The 26,643-nt window shown below is 40.5% G+C and overlaps 1 protein-coding gene and 1 pseudogene across 2 annotated transcripts; one reads left to right on the top strand and one right to left on the bottom strand.

The window, feature by feature from the left end:
• Positions 1–23,546, bottom strand: nr1h4 (nuclear receptor subfamily 1, group H, member 4). Of its 2 annotated transcripts, none has more exons than XM_034176786.1 (9): positions 23,384–23,546; positions 21,207–21,584; positions 15,237–15,377; positions 9,638–9,780; positions 6,956–7,054; positions 6,701–6,800; positions 6,440–6,586; positions 819–932; positions 1–739 (listed from the first exon to the last, which is right to left on the bottom strand). In XM_034176786.1, the coding sequence occupies exons 1-9, from the start codon at positions 23,478–23,480 to the stop codon at positions 501–503; spliced, it is 1,458 nt and encodes a 485-aa protein (XP_034032677.1). In that variant the 5' UTR covers positions 23,481–23,546; the 3' UTR covers positions 1–500. The 2 variants fall into 2 exon arrangements, with proteins under 2 accessions (XP_034032677.1, XP_034032678.1); XM_034176787.1 differs by lacking the exon at positions 23,384–23,546 and adding an exon at positions 23,028–23,200.
• LOC117516418 lies at positions 12,167–12,285 on the top strand (annotated as a pseudogene).
• Positions 23,547–26,643: the final 3,097 nt, after the last annotated feature.

The raw sequence follows: 26,643 nt of genomic DNA, 5'->3' as shown, positions 1-26,643 counted from the left end.
ATTTTGATGCAGATACGATCACCAAAAGATGATCAAATGTCTTTGACCCCAGGAGCCTGTCTACACAAATGTAATCAGAATCCATAAAGGCCTTTTTTGAGTTTTAGCATCCGCAATCGGATACAGACAGGTTTGGATGGTGGCAGTAGCAACACTGACAAATCATAACTTTTGAGCTTTTTTTTTTTTTTTTGCTCCAATAATCCTGCCATATCAGATTTATGTGGACAATGATGGTAAATAGCTCTGATGTGAGTCATGGAAAAAAAAATCCTTGTGTAGAATAACCTTGTTAATTATTCATTAATCCCTGACTAATGTGGACTCACTGTTATTGAGGACAGGAAACATTTTCAATCTTTTAACAGGCTTTAATTCCATAATCATATACTGTAATCCAGGGTAAATATGCACTGGGGTTGGACCATGATTTTGTTATTCAAGATGAAATGTTCAGGCTGTCACTTAAAAACTATCACTTCCTTCCTTTTCTCATGATGTCACTGCACATCCCAGATCTCGCAGAGCAGTGGGGTAAATTTGTGGTCATTCGTTCTCCAAGACATGAGCATTTCTGCGTGGTAGTGGCTGAGTGTTCTCAGCTCAGTCAGGCGACCCAGAAGACAAGCAAAGTACTGTGGCTCCTGCGGATGCTGCAGAGCACAGACCTTCTGCAGCACATCCAACATGGGCCCCTGAAGCCTCTCCACAGCCTGCTGATCCTTCACATAAGGTCGCTCTGGAAAGGTAAAAAGGGCAGGAAAAACTGTTTAATGGGATTGGTCACCTGTGGTGTGTAGATGAACATTAAAGCTCACCTGGTGTGAGGATGGTTATGGCAGTGAGGAGCGCCTGTTCCTCCTGCATCATGTGGAGTTCACCAATACTTCTATAAAAATTGAACATGGGTGTTATGAATTCCTCCGACATGCCTGCAGGAAAAAAAAAATTCTCACTTCACACATTTTTCAAAACACCGTGTGCTTTTTCAAAAGCAATCGTTACTACTGAAAAAATGAAAGGGGTCATATACAACTTTTCATCAAGCTACATTACTTACGTATCCTAAAACAGACTAACATTTGCAACTAAAACACATCTAGAGATACACAAGTGATGCATTCCAAAAATACATTTTCAGCTCGCCAAGAAACAACCCATTTTTGTGCCTGTTGCTTTGAATGGAAATAGTCCATTGGCTATTGTCTACTATTGTCTACTTCCTGAGTATTTTCTAGTAGCCACGAGTCTCCTCTTCAGGAAAAAGCATGTTAACATTAAAAAACTTGTTCCCGAGGCACTTGCTACAAGCATTTTTAATGTTGCGTGACACACTTTTTTTACACAAATTTTGGGGGTAGGGGAAACAAATGTGGTAATATCTCCTCACCTTGAAGGTCCACAGCAACAAGCCACCCCTCAAAATGTTGGTATTTAAATGCTTTTTATAATGATATATGCATGATATATAATAAATGCAAATTAGGTCAACAAGTAGGTCACCAGAGGTCAAAAGGTCACAGAATTTAGTCAATCCCCAAAATCTAACCCATGCCTCTCCTCTTTCTGTCAGTGTCCTGGTGCTAAATGGGGAATTTTGTCAAGTTAACACACCAAGAAGTGACCCATGGTGTCCCTGCAACAAATCAAAAGGTCTAATGTTCAATTATTTTGCCAATTGTTGCTTCTATTACAAGTGATGTAAAGGTATTTGTCAAAGCTGAAGAAAAACTGCTATTTTAGGGTAGGGGCAATTCAGTGTCGTAACATCATCTCACTCTGTCAGTCCACAGGAAAGAATTACCACTCAGAATGTTGGTATTTAAGTACACTTTTGGATGGAGTATGCAAATTAAGTCTGTAAGTAGGTCCAGAGGTCAAAAGGTCACTGAAGCTTGGCCTTGCATAAAATCCTGTATAGGTGTGCTAACTGTATGTCCTTGTTTTCACCCCCAAATGAGTTTACTCCTGTATGCATTTCATTTCACATCAACTATCCACTAGCTTTTTTTTATATCATAATATGAAGGTTAGTGTGCTACCACCTGGGGGTTGAGTAAATTACTAGGGCCTAGGCCTACTGCTGATGTTGCTCTATATCACAAGTACCGATTCTCTGAAAAGATCTCATAAAAATGGCATAATCATCTACAAAAGCTCTGATATTACGACATGTAAATGTTTAATCAGGGTACAGGTAGGTACAGAACATTATAGACCTTTATTAGGCCCATAGCCTTTGAATATTAAATTCATAAACATGTTTTATTCAGAAAGTGAAAGTGCAGACCAACTCAACGCACCGGGCCCTACTGTGATCAGTGTTGTTATCGGTTTACACCTGTAGACTAATTCTTAGGGAAAATTTCCCAGTGCTGAATAAGTCATGGAATAAGTCACAACAAATCCAAGATGGCCATTCAAATTAGTTTTGTATTGTTTTTACACTCCCCATTTATGACTTTGGGTTCCACAAGAATGCCACCAACTTTCTTTCATGAGTCCGTCTTGACATTACATTGCTTGAGCATGCATATTTAGGTGATCGTACTGATGTTCACTGTCCATCCTAGTGTTAATTTCGTCAGACGAGAAGTGACGAAACCAGGCTAAAATGTTTTGCATGAAATAAAAAGCTAATCATTTTTCGTCTTTATTTTCATCAAGTGTTTTACTGGATTCAGAATGTTGCTGCAGCCATCAAGGCAGACAGCTCTACTTCCTGTACTACTGCTGCCACATTGTGGCTACAACATGAAACTACATGAAGGGAACAGATCTTGTGGAAGAAAAGGCTTGATATCTTCTCACATTTTAACTATCATGAGACTGACAAGAAACCGAATGTTTACTTGTATCTGAAGGGAAGCTTTGTGGATTCGAAATATTGGGGAACAACACCACAAAACTTCAATAATTTAACAAGTGTATTTTATTTTTACAAAATAGAGCCTTCCTCGTCAGACTAGGAGCAGTCCAGCCAATTATGATATGGTGGTCCAGTTCAGGATGCACTGTAATTGTGTCCTTGCTGTGGCTTGACTTCTATGTCTTGAATGGAAATAAATACAATTTTTCGTACTACCGTGACCTTCAGACTGTAAATATGTAAAATCCCCCCCAAAAAGTGATCAAATATGGACTTTTTGTTCAATTTATCCTTTAAATTGTTCTCAAAATCCACTATTTGGTACCCCACCTATGTATAGGTGCACTCCTCCCACACCCTCCCCAGAGTTGGCGCTCTCAGTCCAACAGTTTCAGATTTTTTGACCTCATCCTGCTCACATGTGTGGAGATCAGTGAATTGATCTACACGTTCAACACCACATACAGATAAACCTCTGTCCAAGAATTCATTGATGTTGTGTGGGCCGCTGAAGAGGAGGTACTGCTGGCCCACCACCACCAAGAAAGAGTATTGATCCTGGACAACCACAAACTCAGGCACTCCAATTCCTCACTCATTTTCTCAAGTGCTGCAATTAGGACATCCATTATATCATGTCTTAATTAATTGACTTTTGATCCTATTTTTCCTGGTTACACATTTGTGGAAATGAAATGGTGGAATGGCAGCAGACGAGATCTATTACCATGAAATAAATATTAATGTTCTGAGTTTGTTCTTTGAAGATGGCAGTACTGCCTACTTCTTTCAGACTAGTGGAGGACGCCTGTCAACTCGGACACATCGTCGGGCATTCACAAATGGCGGTGAGGCTCAGAGGGAGAGGAGGGAACAATAGCACTCCTGATGCTTTGATAATGAACAAAGGTCTTTTCAGACTGCTTTGCTCCTTTATTTTATTCTCCCAGGCTGGTCTTTAGTGTGAATATCTCTGATGCCCACAGGAGCTGCACCGAGGTACCGAGGGACCCAAACACAAACACGCCACTGACACTGTCTGTCTGACTGTCCAACCTGACTTGACATCATGACACTTTAAAAATATAGAAATGACTATTTAAACCATTGGATAGGAAAATACTATATTTATCTCTGCCAAGGAGGTTATATTTCACCAGATTTTGTTTGTTTGTACGTTAGCAGGCTTAAGCAAAACCTAATGAGGGTGGAGTTTTGGCCAGTGATGCTGGTGAACCCTTCCATACTGGTATAGAAACAGATCAAGGATGAATTATTTTTGTTAAAATTGCAAGATAAGGACATCAGACTCAAAATCAGGATTGATGGTCAGCTATCAGGATCACATTCTCTCTGTGGTGATCAAACATCTGTGATTAGGGCTCAAAAGACAACAATTACTGTCAAAGGTCAGGATTTGGCTCAGAAGATAGCAACTGGAGAGACTTAATGATCAACAACCAGTAATCAAAATTAAAGAGCAGCTACCATAATCATAAATCAGTGGTCAGGATCAAAGTTCAGCTATTGTGATCAAATATCTGTGATTAGGGAACAATATTAACATCATTGCCAACTGATATCAACAAATACTATGAATGGTCAGGGTTGGGATCAAAGGGCAGCAATTACTTTCAAAAGCTAGGTTTATGATCAAAAGGCAGTATTAATAATCAAGTGTCAGCATTAAGGATCAAAGGTCAGTGATTCAAATCCAAAAGCAGTAATCAGGGTAAAAGATCAGTAATTAGGATCAAAGTTCAGCTATTGTTATTGAGTGTCTGTGATTACAGATCAAAGAACAGCATTAAGGATCAAAATTCAATGATCCAAATCAAACAGTGGGGATCAGAATAAGAGATCAGCAATCAGGATCAAACTTCTGCTATTGTGATTGAATATCTATGATTACAGAGAAAAGAACAACATTAAGGATCAACGTTCAGTGATCCAAATGAAAGAGGTCAGGATAAAAGATCAGTGAGCATGATCAAATATTAGAGATAATGATCACAAGTCATAAACATAAAGATGAGTGATCAGGATCAAAGATCAGTAATCAGAATTTAAATCATGCATCTAGGATAAAAGAATCATTAATCAGGGTCAAAGGTCTATAATCAGAATCAAAGCGCAAGACTCCCAATCAAAGCATCAACCATCAGCATCAAGGTCCAGCTATTAGGATCAAAGATCAACAGTCACCACAAAAAGCGGAGGTATGCAGGTCTAGTTAGTGACTTCCTATTTCAAAGTGCCACAACAGAGTTTCACTTTCAGTTCAATCACGTTTGTAACCTAAAGCATATAGAGAACATTGTTTTTGACTTATATATATATATAAAAAAAAATTCAAATCATCCCAATGCCACTCAAGATGATAGTGCAACAGATTTAGAGCTTTCCTTTCCAGATCCTCCTGTGGGCAAACCTTCACACACACACACAGATCCAAACGGAGTGAAACTGTACCCAGGGAAGGTCTGTTTGCATGTGTAAGCTACACCTCTCCAGTGATCACCAGTGATCACCAGGTCAGCCCCACAACACGCACGTCAGGGGGTTGAATTATGCATGGTGAAGTCGACTCGATTTAGCTGCTTCTACAAATGTCATGTTGATGCATGAGCGACAGGCTGCTGCGTGCTCCAGAGAAAGGTGCCTGAAGGTCGCTAATTGGAGGTCATTACAATTTCAATTTATTCAATTTATTTAGTTTGTATAGCACTAAATCACAACCGATAATGTGCAGCATCTGACGATAATGTGCAACATTCCATCCCATAATGTGCAATATCTATAATTTTTAACAATGTATATAATAACATACTTATTCTGCAATGTACACCATCCAGGACCGTGCATCTTACCTTCTAATGTTTACATGGTATATATACTTTTTGATACTTATTATTTGATATTTCTGCTTTTCTTTCTTACTTGCCTGCACTGATTTTGGAGTTGGCTTTTAATCTCGTTGTACATCGTATAATGACAATAGAAGGCATTCTATTCTATTCTGTTCTATTCTACAAAGCTGCCTCAAGGCACTTCACACAAGGTCGAACCTTACCAACCCCTAGAGCAAGCACACAGGCGACAGTGGTAAGGAAAAACTCTGATGATATTGAGGAAGAAACCTCAAGCAGACCAGACTCAGAGGGGTGACCCTCTGCTTAGGCCACATTACCAAAAAGGTTTAAAATACACAACACAACAGTTGATGAGAGTCCATGCAGGCGTCCAGTCCACCGTAAGGAGTGTATGCATTACACTGTGCATATGTAGTTAGGTTCAAATATATTTGGACAATTTTACAGCATATTGAATTTGAAAGCAGATCGTGTCTGTGGGCTGACTGTGTAGCTTTAATTTGGGGTATTTGTATCAAAATGACAGGGTGTGTGGGGAGTGGGGGGGGGGGTGTTTTAAATTTTGTGCAGCTTTTTTTTGGAATCTTCAGAGCTCCCCGGTTACACTGGCGGAAAAAAAATATGATTACATGACCACAAGTTACTATAGCTGCATCTCCATGCTGTTTTTTTTTTCTTTTTTCAGAGTGATACTCACCGCTCTTGCGTATCCTCTCCTCCAGAACCTCTGTGTGTCCATGAGGCATCTTTTGACTGAAAATCTGAGCCGAGCGCAAAAACATGGCTTCCACAGCTGAACCCTTCAGCAAAGCAATCTGATCTTCATGATCCAGCAATAGAAACCCTGTCAGAGACACTTTGCATTGTAATGGCATCGCTGGATCAGTGCAGTATATTTGTTCATTAAGATCTTATAGACTCTTCAAAGTGTATAATCTTAACAGAGTGGAAGCAGAACCTGGAATATTTTTGGTAAACTCCACCAGAACTTTAACTTGACTTGTTGCCATTTCTGTTAATAAAAGGAAGTTTTCCTCTGCGCTGTACTGCTCCTGCAACTGGAGGTGAGAAACAACAGGAGCAACTCAGAAAGACGAGGTTTATGCCATGTGTTGTACAATATGCCCAGCAGTCACATGTCAGCAGAGATTTTCTGTGGAATCATTATCAAGACATTTGAAGATAAGTTAGAAGTGATGTAATGGCACTGTACCAGTTTTCTGGCCACATCTTGAGGAATTTGGTGTCTGTTGTAAGCATCAGCGATAACTCTCATGAGCACTTGCTGTTCTTTAGTGATTTCAACCTTTTCCTGGATTAGAGAACATAATTATGCAGTGTGTGTGTGAGAGGGACAGTTCATGAGGCAGAATTTTGCCCCTTTCCCTGTTTGCAAAAGTGAATTGAATGATAACTTTTCTCATGTAAAAAAGTCTTAATAACACCACAATCAATCATCATCCCACAAGCTCATGCTTCTTGCTTTGCGACAGGATAATAAATGGCAAATACTGACAAAGGTGAACTAGATATCTTTATCTTGTACATGACAGTAACATATTTCAGAAAGTATGACAAATAAAATTTTGCATTCTATAAATTAAAACATTTCTAAACACTGGAAAGCTATATATATATATATATATATATATATATATATATATACAACCCCTGGCAAAAAATTATGGAATCACCGGCCTCGGAGGATGTTCATTCAGTTGTTTAATTTTGTAGAAAAAAAAGCAGATCACAGACATGACACAAAACTAAAGTCATTTCAAATGGCAACTTTCTGGCTTTAAGAAACACTATAAGAAATCAAGAAAAAAAATTGTGGCAGTCAGTAACGGTTACTTTTTAGACCAAGCAGAGGAAAAAAATATGGAATCACTCAATTCTGAGGAAAAAAGTATGGAATCACCCTGTAAATTTTCATCCCCAAAACTAACACCTGCATCATATCAGATCTGCTCGTTAGTCTGCATCTAAAAAGGAGTGATCACACCTTGGAGAGCTGTTGCACCAAGTGGGCTGACATGAATCATGGCTCCAACACGAGAGATGTCAATTGAAACAAAGGAGAGGATTATCAAACTCTTAAAAGAGAGTAAATCATCACGCAATGTTGCAAAAGATGTTGGTTGTTCACAGTCAGCTGTGTCTAAACTCTGGACCAAATACAAACAACATGGGAAGGTTGTTAAAGGCAAACATACTGGTAGACCAAGGAAGACATCAAAGCGTCAAGACAGAAAACTTAAAGCAATATGTCTCAAAATCGAAAAATGTACAACAAAACAAATGAGGAACGAATGGGAGGAAACTGGAGTCAACGTCTGTCACCGAACTGTAAGAAACCGCCTAAAGGAAATGGGATTTACATACAGAAAAGCTAAACGAAAGGCATCATTAACACCTAAACAGAAAAAAACAAGGTTACAGTGGGCTAAGGAAAAGCAATTGTGGTGATGAAATCATTTTTCAAGATGATAATGCATCTTGCCATAGAGCAAAAACTGCAAAAACATTCCTTGCAAAAAGACACATAGGGTCAATGTCATGGCATAGGGTCAATGTCAATGAGCAGATCTGATTTGATGCAGGTGTTAATTTGGGGGATGAAAATTTACAGGGTGATTCCATAATTTTTTCCTCAGAATTGAGTGATTCCATATTTTTTCCCTCTGCTTGGTCTAAAAAAGTAACCGTTACTGACTGCCACAATCTTTTTTTCTTGATTTCTTATAGTGTTTCTTAAAGCCAGAAAGTTACCATTTGAAATGACTTTAGTTTTGTGTCATGTCTGTGATCTGCTTTTTTTCTACAAAATTAAACAACTGAATGAACATCCTCTGAGGCCAGTGATTCCATAATTTTTGCCAGGGGTTGTATATAGACAGAGAGAGAGAGAGAGAGAGAGAGAGAGAGACGAGAGAGAGAGAGAGAGAGAGATGGAGAGAGAGAGAGAGAGAGAGAGAGAGAGAGAGAGAGAGAGAGAGAGAGAGATGATTACATCAAGGAAAGCAGGTTTTAATGAATGGTCTTGCTGCATTGTAAACCCAAAAATGTTTACACAACTAAAAAATAAAAATAAAAAGACTGATATAACATTGCATCAATTGTTTAAATTCATGTCAATAGAATTTTAAAATATTAGGTACCAAGAACACAACTCATATTCAAATAACTGCAAAGCAGAATTACGGATTCATCACAAGTACTGTATTTAACGGAGTATAAGTTGCACCTGTTAAAAAAATGCCTCTTGAAGAGGAACAACCCATATATAAGTCACACATTTTTTTCTGTATTATCAGACTTTTAATTGAGATTGTTGTGCACTGTTGTGCTGTACTTTTTTTATTATTGGTATTTATTCTTTTATTATTAGAGTTTATTTTGTTTAGTGCTTTGATTTCTGGGAAAGTCCTATGCAAATAGTCATAATAAAAATTGTTATTAATAACAAATGTGTGATGTTTTTGAATCCCATCTGAGTCTGCCTTAATAAACCAAACAACCAACCAAAAAAGCAAATCCTCCTAGATTAAGGGTCAGTCTTGCCAGATATTTTATCCATAAGGGAAAATAAGATGGTTAAAATATACGAAATATACTTGCATGTTAGCACAGTGATATTAGTGCCTGTGGCTCAGTTGGTAGAAGTAGAAGGCCCCTAGTTCAATACCTGACCGCTTCCTTGTGTCATAGTGCAGCATGCTTAAATTTATACGACAGTACATTATTATACTTGTTTAAGTTGATTTAACTCAAATTTACCAAGTTCATTTACGTTTGTTCACAATACGATTTGAGTTTTGAGTTAAGATGTTCAATATTATAATGTGGTCTACGTCACAGTAATAAGTTCCTGTCACCCAGCAGAAGTTGTTACCTTTGACAGTTTTGTGGTTGAAGTGACCTGTTTGCTGTCTGTGTTGTCTACAACCTCTGTCTCATCTCCAGTCTCCTGTCCTGGGGAGCCCTTGGTGTTCTTCCGGAGCCTTTTAGATTTACACTGGATATCTGTCAGCAGACCTAAAATTAGAGTTAGAAATTAGAAATTAAAATTTAATCATACCTATACATCTGTCCGCATGTGCTTCCTTGGACATTAAATTTCTCAAAGACACCAAGTTTCTATTTCCTTGAATGGAACATCTTTCTTGAAAATGATCAGCGATTCCTATTTGACCTGTCACCCCAATGAACTCCACCATTTCTCCAGCTCAGTAACAGGTCAGCAAAATTGTTACATTGAAGAATTAAATTGAAGAGAATGTAAAGGTCCGCAGCTGGGGACGTATCTAATCTTACACTGAAAAAAGTGAAACACAGTGCACTTCATTCAAAGTACTTATTTACATTGGTCTAATGGAAAATTGTGGTTTCCAGTTTAAATCCGCTGGAATCACTTTACAAAATCAGAAATATACATTGTGAGAAACTAAAAAAATTAGCTGTAACAAATTACATCAATTTTTTTAAGTTGATCCAAAGTATCATTTTTTTTCAGTGTATTTGAGGACAAACCTGACACCAAAATCACTATTATACAACCAGTTTGGAGCACAGCTTGTTACGCTATGTTTTATGCACTGTGGGAAAAATGTCCCTTTTTTAACCTTTCATGACTAAAAACAGTGTGTCATTTTTCTGTCTTTCTTTTGCACCAGCAGAATACATGCTACCTTGCAACATTAATCACAGGTTCTTTGCACTATTCATGAGCATTCAGAGTCCAGTTCATCATCCTGTTCTGTTCAACTGATGGCAAGACCCAAAACCTAAGAATCCCCGCAGTGCAACTGGAAGTCTGTGTGGTCCAGTAACACTCAGCATCTGGCAATACTGGTGACATGTTCTTAAAATATTAAAAATATAATAAGAGTCACCTTAACAGGCTATGTCAGAATAAGAAACCGCCGCTCTGATTCTACTCTGAGTTCAAACTATAGAATGATTATTGGGTGTGTCCTAAATTAGAAAGCAACTACTCGTAATGTGAGAATTCAGCCAAAGACACTTGACAGAATCTAACTCATAACCTCTGAAAGGAAGAAAGTAAAGTGCATTAACCATGTTAGATGTCATGGTTCATGTTTTTGGTCATATCCCATGTCTTTTTTTTTTTTTTTGGCCCCAACACTGGGGGAGAGGCACAGTACACCTTGGAGAGGCCACCAGTCTATATAGACAGACAAACACATACACTCACTCACCCACAGTCTATTTAAAGTTTTCAGTTCACCTAACTTGCATGTCTTTGGAGCACACTGAGGGAACAGACGCAAACACGGGGAGAACATGCAAACTCCACACAGACAAGACAGGACAAGATCGGAAGTGACGTGGTTACTGTAAGGCAACAGTGCTAACCACTAAACCCACTTTAGGGGTGTCCAAAATCATATTACAACCCCTGACAAAAATTATGGAATCACGGGCCTCGGAGGATGTTCATTCAGTTGTTTAATTTTGTAGAAAAAAAGCAGATCACAGACATGACACAAAACTAAAGTCATTTCAAATGGCAACTTTCTGGCTTTAAGAAACACTATAAGAAATCAAGAAAAAAGATTGTGGCAGTCAGTAACTGTTACTTTTTTAGACCAAGCAGAGGAAAAAAATATGGAATCACTCAATTCTGAGGAATAAATTATGGAATCACCCTGTAAATTTTCATCCCCAAAACTAACACCTGCATCAAATCAGATCTGCTCATTAGTCTGCATCTAAAAAGGAGTGATCACACCTTGGAGAGCTCTTGCACCAAATGGACTGACATGAATCATGGCGCCGTTCCAATGAGATTTATAAAGATGACTGCCTGAAAAGAACATGTAAATTTCCACAGTCATTGATGATATGGGGCTGCATGTCAGGTAAAGGCACTGGGGAGATGGCTGTCATTACATCATCAATAAATGCACAAATTTATGTTGATATTTTGGACAATTGAAAGGATGTTTGGGGATGATGAAATCATTTTTCAAGATGATAATGCATCTTGCCATAGAGCAAAACTGTGAAAACATTCCTTGCAAAAAGACACATAAGGTCAATGTCATGGCCTGCAAATAGTCCGGCTCTTAATCCAATTGAAAATCTTTGGTGGAAGTTGAAGAAAATGGTCCATGACAAGGCTCCAACCTGCAAAGCTGATCTGGCAACAGCAATCAGAGAAAGTTGGAGCCAGATTGATGAAGAGTACTGTTTGTCACTCATTAAGTCCATGCCTCAGAGACTGCAAGCTGTTATAAAAGCCAGAGGTGGTGCAACAAAATACTAGTGATGTGTTGGAGTGTTCTTTTGTTTTTCATGATTCCATAATTTTTTCCTCAGAATTGAGTGATTCCATATTTTTTTCCGTCTGCTTGGTCTAGAAGAAGACCCCACTCCCATCTCTGGATGGAGCAGCACAATACACAGCCACCCTGCTCTGTGTTCACCTGATCCAGTCAGATCTCAGAAGTGCAGCAGTGTAGGTCCTGATTAGTACTTGACTAAGAGATTGGTTGGGAAGATCAGGGGCTGTGTGTGTCTCTCCATGCAGAACTAGAGTTGAGTCAAGAAGAATATCCAGTGTAAAACGTGTCACATTCTAATGCAGATCTGTACGCAATCTGCTGCAGCTGGACAACTTTGTAATATTTTAAATGAAAGGTAAGGAGCATATACGAGGTCTATTAGAAGAGTATCCGACCTTATTATTTTTGTTCAAAAACCATATGGATTTGAATCACGTGTGATTACATCAGACATGCTTGAACCCTCGTGGGCATGCGAGAGTTTTTTCACGCCTGTCGGTTACGTCATTCGCCTGTGGGCAGTCTTTGAGTGAGGAGTCGTCCACCCGCTCGTCGATTTTTTTTTCATTGTTTAGGAATGGCTCAGAGACTGTTGCTTTGTTTGATAAAAATTTTTCAAAACTGTAAGGCACAACTGAGTGGACACCGTTCAATAAATTCAGCTGGTTTCGGTAAAAATTTTAACGGCTGATGAGAGATTTTGGTCTGTAAGTGTCGCCGTAAGGACGGCCCCCCGGTGCCTGATGGCGATCTGTGCTTCGAGGCGGCAGGTCTCGCTGTTTCAAGTTGAAAACTTCCACATTTCAGGCTCTGTTGACCCAGGAAGTCGTCAGAGAACAGAGAACTTTCAGAAGAAGTCGGCATGAGGAGTTTATTCGGACATTCCATTGTTAACGGACATTTTTGTAATGAAAGAACGTGCGGGCAGAGTCGCATGTCGGGCCGGACCCGACCGCGGGGGGTCGCGACAGGAAAAATACCTCCGTTGGAAACCTTAACGGGCAAGTTGGAACATGCCCAAGCTGTTAAACAATTTCTCAGTTACTCACTTGTTGAAAGCCATCAAAAGCCGCTTGAATTTTACAAATGGTTTTCAACACGGAGGTGTTTTTCCTGTCGTGGCGCACACAGATTTGCCGAGTCGTCACGGAAACGACTCGGCGAATTTGCGCGCACGTCTTTCATTACAAAATGTCCTTAAACAGTGGAGTGTCCGCATAAAGTCCTCATGCCGGCCTCTTCTGAATCTTCTCTGTTCTCTCATGATGTCCTGGGTGAATTAAGCCTTAATTAGGATGTTTTCAGGTCGAAACAGGCCGACGACGGCGCCTGGAAGCGCTGCACGACGTCCCGCTCTGTGGGAAGTCCTTACACCGACAGAAACACCCCATAATCTCTCATCAGCCGTTAAACTTTTCACCGAAAACCAGCTTAATTTCTCGAATAGTGTCCACTCGGATATTCCTCACAGGTCCAGAAAAAAATTTTGATAAAGCACTGCGCGCCGTCTTGAGCAGCGTGTGAAACAAAGGAATTCAGCCGAGAGGGCGGGACCACATCTCACTCAAGGCCTGCCCACAGGGAAATGACGTCACCGACGCGTGAAAAAACTCACGCATGCGCACGAGAGTTCAAGCATGATTGGTGGAATCGCACGTCATTCAAATCCATATAGTTTAAAAAAAAAATAAAAGGGTCGGTTTATTATCTAATAGACCTCGTATAAATATTTCTACCCCCCAGCTGTTGTTGTTTTCTTTTCTTTTCTTTTTTTTACCTCTTTTGGGGGAGACCAATTCTACTAGGAGTTTCAGACCTTCCTCTAGTGCCCCCCATAATTTGAACCAGTATTCTTCTACAGTAGTTCCCTATTAATTAATTTCATGAATATTTGTTTGTTTTTGTGTTTTTTGTTCCGCTGCTGCTTCAAGGTCCAATTTCCACCAAACGTAGGTTCGCCCCAGAATTTCTCCTTAAAGGGTTTTTGTTGTTGTTGTTGCTGTTTTTGATAGGTCAAGGACATGAAGGTAAAAAAAAAAGTCCTTTGACTGAATTCCACCAAACTTGATATATGGATAACGGTTGTTGTTGTTTGTCTTTTGCTACCCCAACCATGTTTTGGTTTATTTTTTAGTCAGGGTCACCACAGAGCCAAATTCCAATGCAGTACAGATCTATATTGATATTTCACACATTTTACAGCAGATGCCCTTCCTTATGCAACTCAAATTTTACTTAGAGAAACACACACAGCTACAGGTCTCCCAACCAGTTACTATTCAAGACCTACCCTACATAGCTTCAGAGATTTGACAGGATCAGGCAAACACAGAGCAGTCTGGGATATAAGTATATCCATCAAACCCTTACCCTTTAAGGGTTTGTTTTGACAAATACGTACCAAAGTCACTGGAGTCAAAGGTCAGAATTTGGATTTTTCACTCAGTGTCTATCAAATGTGGTATACACACACACACACACACACACACACACACACACACACACACACACACACACACACACACACACACACACACATATATATCTATATATATATATATAGATATATATAGGCTCTGGAATTGCCCAGGCATCACCAAATTTATCAACAGTCAGTCACTGAGGTCATAGTCATTGGAGTCCAAGGTCAAAACTGAAGTTTTTCACTCCAATTTGCTCCAAATCTGCCACACATATGGAGGGTGGTCTTGGAATTGCCTAGCAAGGTCACAGGTCACTGGGGTCAAGGTCATGTCTGTCTGTCTGTCTGTCTGTCTGTCTGTCTGTCTGTTGACCTACTCCTCCCAGTGGCTTTTGCTGAGTTATACCAAACATGGTAAGTCAATGAAGGTTGACCCCAAAACTGCCAGGTGGCAAAGGTCAAGTCTAAGGAATTTGTATTTCAACCTGATTTGGATCAAATATGGCACACACTACAGGTAGACTCCAGAATTCCTCTGACAAGGTCAGCCAGGGGAATTCCGGAGTCTAGCCAGTCATGTGAGTAAAGGTGAAAGTCTTTGGAGCAAAATGTCAGATTGCTGTATCAGTTAGTGTCTTCTTACCAGTGGGTACTGTAACAAAGTTCTTGAAATGACAGAAATGCAAAGTTATTGCCACCTCATACAGTAAATTATTAATTCTTTCCGGGTCAATGATCTCTCATAAAACAGTGATTCTTACATTCTGCCAGCATTCCCATCTCTTTGCACTTCCTAAGTCGACACTCCTGGCATTTTCTTCTCATATACATGTCCATCTCACAGTTTCCACCACTCTTACACTTGTATACAGCATTTTTTGTTATGCTTCTTCTGAAGAAACCTGGACAGAGTAGGAAGACCATGACAGTGTCAAATAGAGCTGGGACAAGACACAGCAAAGGTATTTTCTAATTTATGTGAAATTGCACTGCACATGAAATATCTATGAGGAATACAGCATATTTTGTGTTGCACACATTAAATAAAAGGAGGAAGAAAGAGACACACAATAGCTGCACACTACACTCTGTTCTAATAAAGTAGCAGAGAGAATCCAGAGAGCCCAACTGTCACTGTTTCATGTAGGGAGTTCAACACAGAACACACAGAGTAACTTTGGAACAGTTATTAGACATTCTGACATAGCACATTAAACACAAAGACATGCATTAACGTAACTGAGATCATGTTGCACTGGCATTGCATAGCAGAAAGCTGAGAGGGGAATCCAATCTGGTCAAAGTCAGGCAGGCTTTAAACCTGTTCTCAGTCAAATGGTAAAACAGGCCAGCTGCACTGTTGCACTCCTGGCACTGTCCATTCGTAACGTCTGGAATTACACCGGTAGCCATTCAGTCCATCATGGTGTCATGACAACATGAGAAGGAGATGCTAAAGGCCATGCTGTCTCCAGCTGGGGCATTTTTCAAAGCGCTATTAAAAGTGTTGGGCTTGGACAGCAAAATTATTGAGTGGGTGAGTGAGTGAGTTAGTTCATTCAAGACAATCTTTGTAGATTATAACTCAAAAACAATACATGATATCAGCTTGTAACTTGCCAAATAAAAAGACAGTATAATAAGGACAAAATCTACTGCATCTGGTGAATTTTAATGCACCAGATTGATTGAAGGGCAACCTTGTTTTGCCTTTGTAACAGCTCATGGATATACTACCACCTGCTAGATGGTTGTTAGAGGCATCTGCCTTCATGAGTGTCAGCTAATAAGTTATGTGGACATTAGATTAATTGTCAAAAATTCCCACAGGGAGAAACATGATGCACAGTACATGGGAAAATTCAAGAACAAATATACAAATGGGAATGGGAAAGTAAAATCTGAATTAAACAATAGATAGAATGTGTGGCTGGGGATAGCACCAGCCTTTTTTTTTGGTTTAAAAATAAGTAATTCTAACTCAAAACACTGCTCCAGAGCACAGTATTTCAAAACCTGTTGCAAGCATTGTTCTGGAGTCCATATTGAAAGGAAGACACCACAAGCGGTGTTAAACGGGGCCTCAGTATGTCAACAACTGATTAGAAACACATTAAAACCAATCCAGTTGATTTGGTCCTAATGGTGTTGATACTCTTTTTTCAAATTTGCATTTATAGCCTACAGTCTGTAGGCGCACTAGTATATGCACTACATGTGCCACAGTATGAAGTTAGGATAGTAATGGAAGTATTTTTAACCTGCTCTTAGTTCAAACCCACAAACTCTAGCTTTAGACTGGACTAACAAGTACAAAGAATGTGACAATAACTTCATCCATCCATCCATCCATCCATCCATCCATTTTCTTCCGCTTTATCCGGAGTCGGGTCGCGGGGGCAGCAGCTCAAGCAAAGCCGTTCAGACCTCCCGATCCACAGACACCTCCTCCAGCTCCTACGGGGGAACCCCAAGGCATTCCCAAGCCAGCCGAGAGATGTAGTCCCTCCAGCGTGTCCTAGGTCTTCCCCGGGGCCTCCTCCCAGTGGGACGTGCCCGGAACACCTCTCCAGCGAGGCGTCCAGGGGGCATCTGAAAAGATGCCCGAGCCACGTCAACTGACTCCTTTCGACGAGGAGGAGCAGCGGCTCGACTCCGAGCTCCTCCCGAGTGACCGAGCTCCTCACCCTATCTCTAAGGGAGCGCCCAGCCACTCTGCGGAGGAAACTCATCTCGGCCGCTTGTACTCGCGATCTCGTTCTTTCGGTCATGAGCCAAATCTCATGACTATAGGTGAGGATCGGAACGTAGATCGATCGGTAAATCGAGAGCTTTGCCCCCCTACTCAGCTCTCTCTTCACCACAACGGTCCGATACAGCGACCGCATCACTGCAGATGCTGCACCGATCCGTCTATCGATCTCACGCTCCAGCGGTCCCTCACTCGTGAACAAGACCCCAAGATACTTAAACTCCTCCACTTGAGGCAAGGACACTCCACCGACCTGAAGAGGGCAAAGCACCTTTTTCCGGTCGAGAACCATGGCCTCGGATTTGGAGGTGCTGATTTTCATCCCGGACGCTTCACACTCGGCTGCAAACTGCCCCAGTGCACGCTGAAGGTCCTGATTTGACGAAGCCAACAGAACCACATCGTCCGCAAACAGCAGAGACGAGATTCTGTGGTTCCCAAACCAGACCTCCTCTACACCCTGGCTGCGCCTAGAAATTCTGTCCATAAAAATAATGAACAGAACCGGTGACGAAGAGCAGCCCTGGTGGAGGCCAACGTGCACTGGAAACAGGTTTGACTTACTACCAGCAATGCGAACCAAGCTCCTGCTGCGGTCATACAGGGAACGGATAGCCCTTATCAAAGGACCCCGGACCCCGTACTCCCGGAGCACTCCCCACAGGATGCTCCGAGGGACACTGTCGAATGCCTTCTCCAGATCCACAAAACACATGTGGACTGGTTGGGCAAACTCCCATGAACCCTCGAGCACCCGATGAAGCATGTAGAGCTGGTCCAGTGTGCCGCGACCAGGACGAAAACCACACTGCTCCTGAATCCGAGTTTCGACTATCGGTCGAATTCTCCTCTCCAGTACTCTGGAATAGACCTTACTGGGGAGGCTGAGGAGTGTGATCCCCCTATAGTTGGAACACACCCTCTGGTCCCCCTTCTTAAACAGAGGGACCACCACCCCGGTCTGCCAATCCAGAGGCACTGTCCCCGATCGCCACGCGATGTTGCAGAGGCATGTCAGCCAAGACAGCCCCACAACATCCAGAGACCTAAGGTACTCAGGATGGATTTCATCCACCCCAGGAGCCTTGCCACCAAGGCACTTTCTAACCACCTCGGTGACTTCGGCCTGGGTAATGGATGAGTCTGCCTCCGAGTCCCCAGTCTCTGCTTCTTCTTCGGAAGACGTGACGATGGGATTGAGGAGATCCTCGAAGTACTCCTTCCACCGCCCGACAACATCCCCAGTCAGGGTCAACAGCTCCCCACCCGCACCGTAAACAGTGCTGGTGGAGAGCTGCTTCCGCCTCCTGAGGCGTCGGACGATTTGCCAGAATCTCTTCGAGGCCGACCGATAGTCCTCCTCCATAGCCTCCCCGAACTCCTCCCAGACCCGAGTTTTTGCCTCTGCGACCGCACGGGCTGCGGCACGCTTGGCCTGCCGGTACCTGTCAGCTGCCTCTGGGGTCCCACCTACCAACAAAGATAAGTAGGACTCCTTCTTCAGCTTGATGGCATCCCTTACTTCCGGTGTCCACCACCAGGTTCGGGGATTGCCGCCGTGATGGACAAACTGTGACTAGCACAGAAGTCCAACAACTGAACACCACTCGGGTTCAGATCGGGGAGGCCGTGCTTCCCGATCACCCAGGTCTCACTGTCGCCGCCCACGTGGGCGTTGAAATCCCCAGGAGAACAATGGAGTCCCCAGTCGGAGAGCTATCTAGTACCCCTCCCAGGAACTCCAGGAAGGTCAGGTACTCTGCACTCACACACTGCCTTACTTGCAACACAAAGGTGAATTTAATTAAGCAACGTTTCAGCCAGCGGCCATCATCAGGCAAAAATAGGAATGGGAAAGTAAAATCTGAATTAAAAAATAGATAGAATGTGCGGCTGGGGATAGAATCAACCTTTTTCTTTGGTTCAAAAATAAGTAATGCTAACTCAAAACGCTGCTTCCGCTGGCTGAAACGTTGCTTAATTAAATTCACCTTTGTGTTGCAAGCGAGGCAGTGTGCGAGAGTTTTTTTGTTTTCTTGTTCAGCAGCCTATGTGCCCTCTCTTACGCACCTGTCGCCAAGGGATGTGCGAAGCGATTTCTTTTTTCAAATAATAAATATATAAAAGTGTTCAGCAAAATTTGTAAATCAAGGCTAAGAGGTCTTTTATAACCTCCTGAATCAGACCACCATATCATAGATGGCTGGACTGTTCATAGTCTGAATCAGTCATACCCCTGTGCTTGATGTCAAGATCAGACTCACTATTGTAAAAATAAGGCTAATTTATTCCTTGCGGCTGTCATTCCTTGATATTGCATCAGACTAAGCAAGAGATGGTACCACAAATTATGTCGTGGTCAGTGCGCTCCCTGAATCAACAGTGATTAAAAAATGGACGTTTCATGGTAAATATATATGAATATTTAGCTGGAACTGTCTGGACACATATAAGGATATTTATATTTCTTTTTCAATGACTGAGCAGAATTTGGGAATGTTTGGGAAGATACAGTGAATCTGGAAAGTATTCACAGTGCTACACTTTTTCCACATTTTGTTATGCTACAGCCTTATTCCAAGATGGAGCAAATAAATTTTCCCTCATAATACTACTCACAACACCCCATAATGACAACATGGAAAAAGTTTATTATTATTTTATTAAAAATAAAACCTATGAAACCACATGAACGTAGGTATTCACACCATTTGCTCAATACTTTGTTGATGCACCTTTGACAGCAATTACAGCCTCAAGTCATCTTGAATAGGTTCCACAAGCTTGGTGCACCTATCTTTGGGCAGTTTTGCTCATTCCTCTTTGCAGCACCTCTCAAACTCCATCAGGTTGAATAGGAAGTGTCAGCACACAGCCATTTTCAAATCTCTCCAGAGATGTTTGATCAGATTCAGGTCTGGACTCTGGCTGGGCCACTCAAGGACATTCACAGAGTTGTCCTGAAGCCACTCCTTTGATATCTAGGCTGTGTGCTCAGGGTCATTGTCCTGTTGAAAGACGAACTGCCGCCCCAGTCTGAGAGTCCTTCAGGTGCCTTTTGGGAAACTCCATGTGGGCTGTCATGTGCCTTTTACTAAGGAGTGGCTTCTGTCTGGCCACTCTACCATACAGGCCTCAGTTTAGATGGCCAGCTCTAGGAAGAGTCCTGGTGGATCCAAACTTCTTACATTTATGGATGATAGGGGTCACTGTGCTCATTGGGACCTTCTAGGCAGCAGAAATGTTTCTGTACCATTCCCCAGATATGTGCTTTGAGACAATCCTGTCTCAGAGGCCTGCAGACAATTCCTTTGACATCATGATTGGTTTGTGCCAGTCTGTTCCTGTCCTTCAGTGTCAGACTGCCAAACTATGCCACCAAAGAAAAAGATAAAACAGATTCAATTAAAGCTCGATAAAATAGTGTTAACATGGTTCGACCGATGTGGAAGTAGGACAGCTTCCTGAGGCAGGACAAGTGCTGGTGACCCTTCCTGCACACCGCCTCACAGTTTGCCTCAAACTTCAGTGAATTATCAATGATAGTCCCAAGGTATTTATAAGTTTGCACAATTTCAACTGGTTGACCATTAATTATTGTGTTGTCAGGGGTGCTGGCATGCTTCCTAAAATCAGTCACCATATCTTTGGTTTTTAATGTACTCGTATTAAGCTGAAGATGTGAGTGCTCACACCATTTAACAAAATGGTCAGCTACAGGGCCGCGGCTGCTCTCTTAGTTTTTTTATTTTTAGCAAATTTGCAAAAATCTAAAAAAAGAAAAAAAATCATATTGTCATTGTATTGTGTGTACAACTTTGAGGAAAAAAATGAATTTCATCCATTTTGGAATAAGGCTGTAACGTAAAAAAAATGTGGAAAAAGCGATGCACTGTGAATACTTTCCAGATGCACTCTACATTTCATGTCACAATTGCACTTTAAAATACAACATATAAAATGAAATGGTGCCTCTCACCTTTACATCCCTCACAGGTGAGAGCATTATAGTGGTATCCGGATGCCTTGTCCCCACATACAACACACAGTTCCTCCCCTTTGATCCTTCCAACTTGTGCCATGTGCCGCGTCCTCTTGCAAACAGTGGGCACCACAGTGGACACCACCTCCATCTCCGCATCATAGTTGACTTCCAGGGGTCCTTTTCTGAGTTCATAAATCCCTGTGTGTGAGTACCACTCATCTGCATTGTACTGAGGGTAGTAGTTCTGATTGCAGTAGTATGGCATGGACGACATTGCCGTGTCCATGGATGGATACTGCATGCTGGGATAACCGGTATAGGGTAGCATGTCTGGATCCTGCAGAAGAGGACTGCCTTGATCTGCCAGAATATCTAGCAGGGACAGATCAGAAAAAGAAAAGCGTTTGCTGAAGCGTTTCTCTTTAATGAGAAGAGGGGAGTGTCAAATAAAAAAATAGCTGAGATAAAATGTTGAAGCAGTAAAATGCCAAAGAGGAAACCCACAAATTTCTGGTGTTGCCTCAAATATTATATTTTTTCTACAGAAACATGTAAATTCTTAAACATATCAGTGAAAAGAAACACAGCTGCCATCCTGTAATTTCACAAATAGAATAGAATAGAATAGAATAGAATAGAATTTATTTCAGCAACAACACAGCAGCATAAAGACAACATATCAAACAAATCAAAAAAACAAGACCAAATTAAACACAGTGTGCCTGAAAAGGGGGTGGGAAGAAGCAAAGCTTATAAATTACCCACCCCTCATACCCCATCCCAAAAGTCCAAGTCCAACATATAATTACACTTATGCTCACCCTCCTATATATACAAATAAGCAAATTAAATACATACATCCACAAATTTATACATCTTTTTTTTTATTTTTTTTTTATTTATGATTTTCTTTATATCCAGAAATTATTAATTTCTTATAATGTTTCTTAAAACAGACAAAAGAACTACATAATCTACTTTCCACAGGACATTTGTTCCAAATCTTCACCCCTTTAACTGAAACACAAAAACCCTTGACATTAGTACGTACGGGAGGCTTCTTAAAAACCATGCATCCTCGTAAACTGTATTCAGATTTCCTGATCTTGAACAGGCTCTGGACATAAAGTGGCAAGGCCTGGTTATTAGCTTTGTACAAAGTTTGTATGATGATATAATCCACTAAATCTCTAAATTTCAGTAAATTTAAAGTCATAAACAGAGAATGCGTTGGCTCAAGATAAGGTTTATTACAGATGATTCTGATGGCATGTTTTTGTAAAAGAAATACATGATTGGTATTTGATTTGTAAGTATTACCCCAGAGTTCGATACAATATGTCATATATGGTACAATTAAAGAATAATATAATCTAAGTAGCCCATCCTGGGACAATATGTCCTTGACCCTGTACATGATAGCGATAGATTTTGACATTTTAAATTTTATATAATTTATATGAGGTTTCCAGCTGAGTTTATTGTCAATTATAACACCTAGAAATTTGTTCTCAGTTACTATCTGTATTTCCATATTGTTAATGGTTACACTTTTACATTTAGGCACAAATTTATTTCCAAAAATCATACATTTGGTTTCCCAAGATGAAGTGACAATTTATTAGCATCAAATTGTCAAATGATTAACAACTCAGTTGTATAAACCACACTTTGTCAGTACATGTTGACTTACTCTGTATTGATACAGCAATCACAAATAGCAATTACACTAAAAAAATAGTACCGTACAGTCACGACGGTTTCCTCAATCACAGCAAAGAGTCCTTACGTATTCAGTAAAACAACAATACTGACCTAGTGAAGACTTGGTTTGCACCAGTTCCATATCTCCATGACCAAACTCAGACTGAGGTTTATATTTTTGATGCAAGATTGCCTCAAATTGAACATCTCCAATTATTTGCGTTAACAAGAAAACATTCCTCTACACGGGAAGTACCGATCAGTCACTGAATGAATGTATGCTTGAGAAATGCCAAGAGGAGCAAAGGTTGGATTCGCTACTCATTAACTTGAGCCATATTTCATAATATTATTACAGGTAGCTCAACAATCGATGAAGCAAGTGTTGTATTTGGTTGGTTAACTGACTGCTACTGTCTGATGTGTTTTGGAGCGTGAGCATCCAGAAGAGGCTAGAGTAGACTTACCAAACAAATGGGTGTTCTCAGAGATGGAGAATTCATCTCCGGGTGGGATTTGTAGCGATTCCACCACATTGATATCGGGGCCCACCCATTCATTCATTCAGGTGGATCGTTTAGCACCAACACAGATAAAACAGGACAAAACCACAACGAAAAGAGCCTCTGTTTACTTCTGTAATGAGCATACAAAATTGAAGCAGAAAAGAGATCAGTCATAAATTTGACTATAAAGTCTTGAAAATCACCTTTGACAGAGTTGCTTAACACTTTTTCAGTGTTTATATGGGTCAACATTTTCAAGAGATATACTTTCAACACTGTAAAGGTCAAATGTTTTATTCCAGAGAGTGTAGTTTTCAACATTATAGAGAACACTTTAACAGTGTACAGAATTAAATGTGCAGTTATTTGGGTATTGAGTCTGGGAACACTACATACAAAGGAATCAGGTTGACTTTGAACCATTCTCACTTGTGCCACCAAAAGTCCTGTATCTTATTCAATTCTTACACGGAGTTAAAATTACACCATTAGAGAGCTAACAACAACTGTAAAGAGCGGAATCAACACTGATACACCCAACTCCGTGAAATAGCTCCAAAACCTTACAAGATTCAACATGAACAATGCTAAAATAACATGTTAAGAGTTTAAATCAACTCTGTCAGAGCTGATTTGCATGAGGGCACTTTAACACTGTTTGGATTTAAATTTGTAATTATTTGGGCATTGACTGTGGGAGCACTATGTGCAAAGGCATCAGGCTGAGTTCGAACCTACAACCTTCTATCTAGGCAATAGAAGTGTTGTAACACTACCATCAAAAAACTCACAAGGAGTTTAGAGTTAAAATAAAACTATTAGAGAATTAAATAACAACTACAAAGAGCTGAATCAAGATGGATACAATCAACTCTGAGACAGAATTCGAAAACTTTACAAGATTCAAGTCCAAGAGTGTTAAAATAACACCTTAAGTGTTAAACTCACCTCTGAAAAGTTTGATTGAGTTTTTCACACTCCACTTTTTGATGTGTACTCAGGTCACCCCAGCTGGGAGGAGATGCTGCTGAGCAGAGAATTGTAGGATATAGATTTTGGAACCAGTTTCTTTACATATTTTTACATATTGTCTTGTGTTATGTTGCTTGACTTCTTTTTCATGAAGCACAAAGCTCATTTAATAATATCGGAAAAACCAGAATTTTAGGTCAGCTCGTTGCATTTTGTGGAGTTGTCACACATTTCTGTCACCTCGTTGATAAAGGTACAGTATATTCACATGAGAAATGTTAGTTTTACAGCCTTCATCTGTCACTTTTTAAAAAATGAACACGCTGTAATTTCCCATGAGGTCCAAAAGCAACCCACAAGCTCTGAGAACACCACAGTCTCTCTCACTCATGAACAGACCCTGCAACACACAGCAGTCATAAAAAGTCTGAAAAATGTTCATCCTGAGTCTAGATCTTACCGTATCCTTGGCGTTTTGCCTCTTTGATTGATATTCACACCGTGCACAATCAATATTTGCAAAAGAACATCAAGTTGCTTTTTGTCCCGACTCCAGTGAGAATATGTATGACCATTGGAAGTCAGGGAGGAATAGAAAGTGGTTATTAATTAAACTGTCCACGACCTCCAAACACCCACCCCCCGCCCCCCCACTGACACACTCACACACACTCCAAAAATCCCTATTTTATCTCACCAAGACAAGAGGCTGCTACATGAGGTCTCCAGCTCGGCAAAAATCCCACCCACATACATCACAACATGAACACCCTTTTCATCCAGACATCAGCATGTTACAAACCTCTGGTACGGACAAGCTAATTCAAAAATCATGGGGATTTCTGAAAATATATGTCATCGTTGATGACATCAGTTGAGGTTACCGTACTCTATACGGCACCATTTGCCACGTGTCCTTGAGATTTTGTCATGTGGCTTCATTATACAAGTCTACTTTGTAGTACTGCACTTTAATACTTCAGTGTATTAGAGTTGTTGTTACATATTAGAAGAGAATTAGCTTTTATACTACTTAATGCATTCAAAAACAATTGTTTAATCATTGATGGGTTGTTGCTCCATCTGAAGAGGTCTTTCTGAGTCAACAGACAGGCCCTCTGGAATAAACAGAACCTTTGCCATTGGGCTGCCGGCTGTTTGTGGACTATCTGCTCTGTGTTTGAGAGCATGTGAGGAATGAGCTGGCAGTGAAGGACTCTGAAAAGAGATGCACACAGCTCCATCCACTCAGTCAGCGTACACACACTGCAAGCTTTTCTGCCTTTAGGCATTACGGAGAAATGTTGGGTACTGGTTTTGTTTTTTCCTCAGCTATGCTGCTGGTTCCGATTTCAGAACTATTTCATGTCACATAATTGTTTAATAAACACATAATTGTTAAATCACACACTATAAAGTGACATAATCCTCTACATGTTCTCAAGAGCAATGGTGGGCGCAGTTTCGCTACTCTGCTAACTAGCATAGCTAACTTTTTCATTAGCTTATTAGCTTTTCAGCTCAAAAAAACATTAACCAGACCAATTAGTTTCCTCAAAATTTAGTTCAGAAAACTTTAAGTCAGCTAACTTTTTTTTTTTGGGATGAAGTTTAACTGCTAAAAACATTTTGTAAAATCATACGTTGGAGCACATAAATCCAGTCACCTTGAGGAGATGGCAAAGCAAGACAAGCCTCAGCAAATGTGTAAGTTACAGTGTTAAAATGATTTTCCATGTGTATTTTTATTTCCTAATATTTCTTATTCGTTTCATGCTTTCTGTACTGTGAGTAAACTATATGTTGAATGTAAATGCAAATGTTTAATTTTGTTTGTTCATCTGATCTTGGCATGCTTTTTCAGGAAATCTCCATGTCTATATCCTGCAGCATACAGAGTGAACACAAAAACACTCCTTGGTTTCAAATAATTATAATATCAAAAGTTACCTGAATAATTTTACAATTTTGAAGAAGAAGAATCTGCAAAAGAGAGCAAAACTTGATGAGTTTCTGCAACTGTAGATACCTTAAATGTAAAATTATTCAGGTAACTTTTGATATTATAAATATTTGGAACCAAGGAGTGTTTTTGTGTTCACCCTGTGCTCTTTGGGTCTGCTTTAAAAGGTTTTAGAAGCAATCCCCAAGGCCAAAATTCATATATTAAAAGTTATTAATTATTGTAGCTTCTGCTTATTGTTTTAGCAACTTTTTAGTTAGTGGCTTATCAAAGCCCACCATTGCTC

This window comes from Thalassophryne amazonica, chromosome 8 (assembly GCF_902500255.1).
Source record: "Thalassophryne amazonica chromosome 8, fThaAma1.1, whole genome shotgun sequence".
Taxonomy (NCBI): domain Eukaryota; kingdom Metazoa; phylum Chordata; class Actinopteri; order Batrachoidiformes; family Batrachoididae; genus Thalassophryne; species Thalassophryne amazonica.
This window is presented reverse-complemented; position numbering and strand designations above follow the sequence as displayed.

Coding starts and splice junctions, on each gene's coding strand:
- nr1h4 (XM_034176786.1), bottom strand. CDS start 23,480: ATGAATGAATGGGTGGGCCCCGATATCAATGTGGTGGAATCGCTACAA. Junction 15,378..21,206: donor CACCTGTGAGGGATGTAAAG/GTGAGAGGCACC, acceptor TACTCTGTCCAG/GTTTCTTCAGAAGAAGCATA. Junction 9,781..15,236: donor GATGGGAATGCTGGCAGAAT/GTAAGAATCACT, acceptor CTCTAATTTTAG/GTCTGCTGACAGATATCCAG.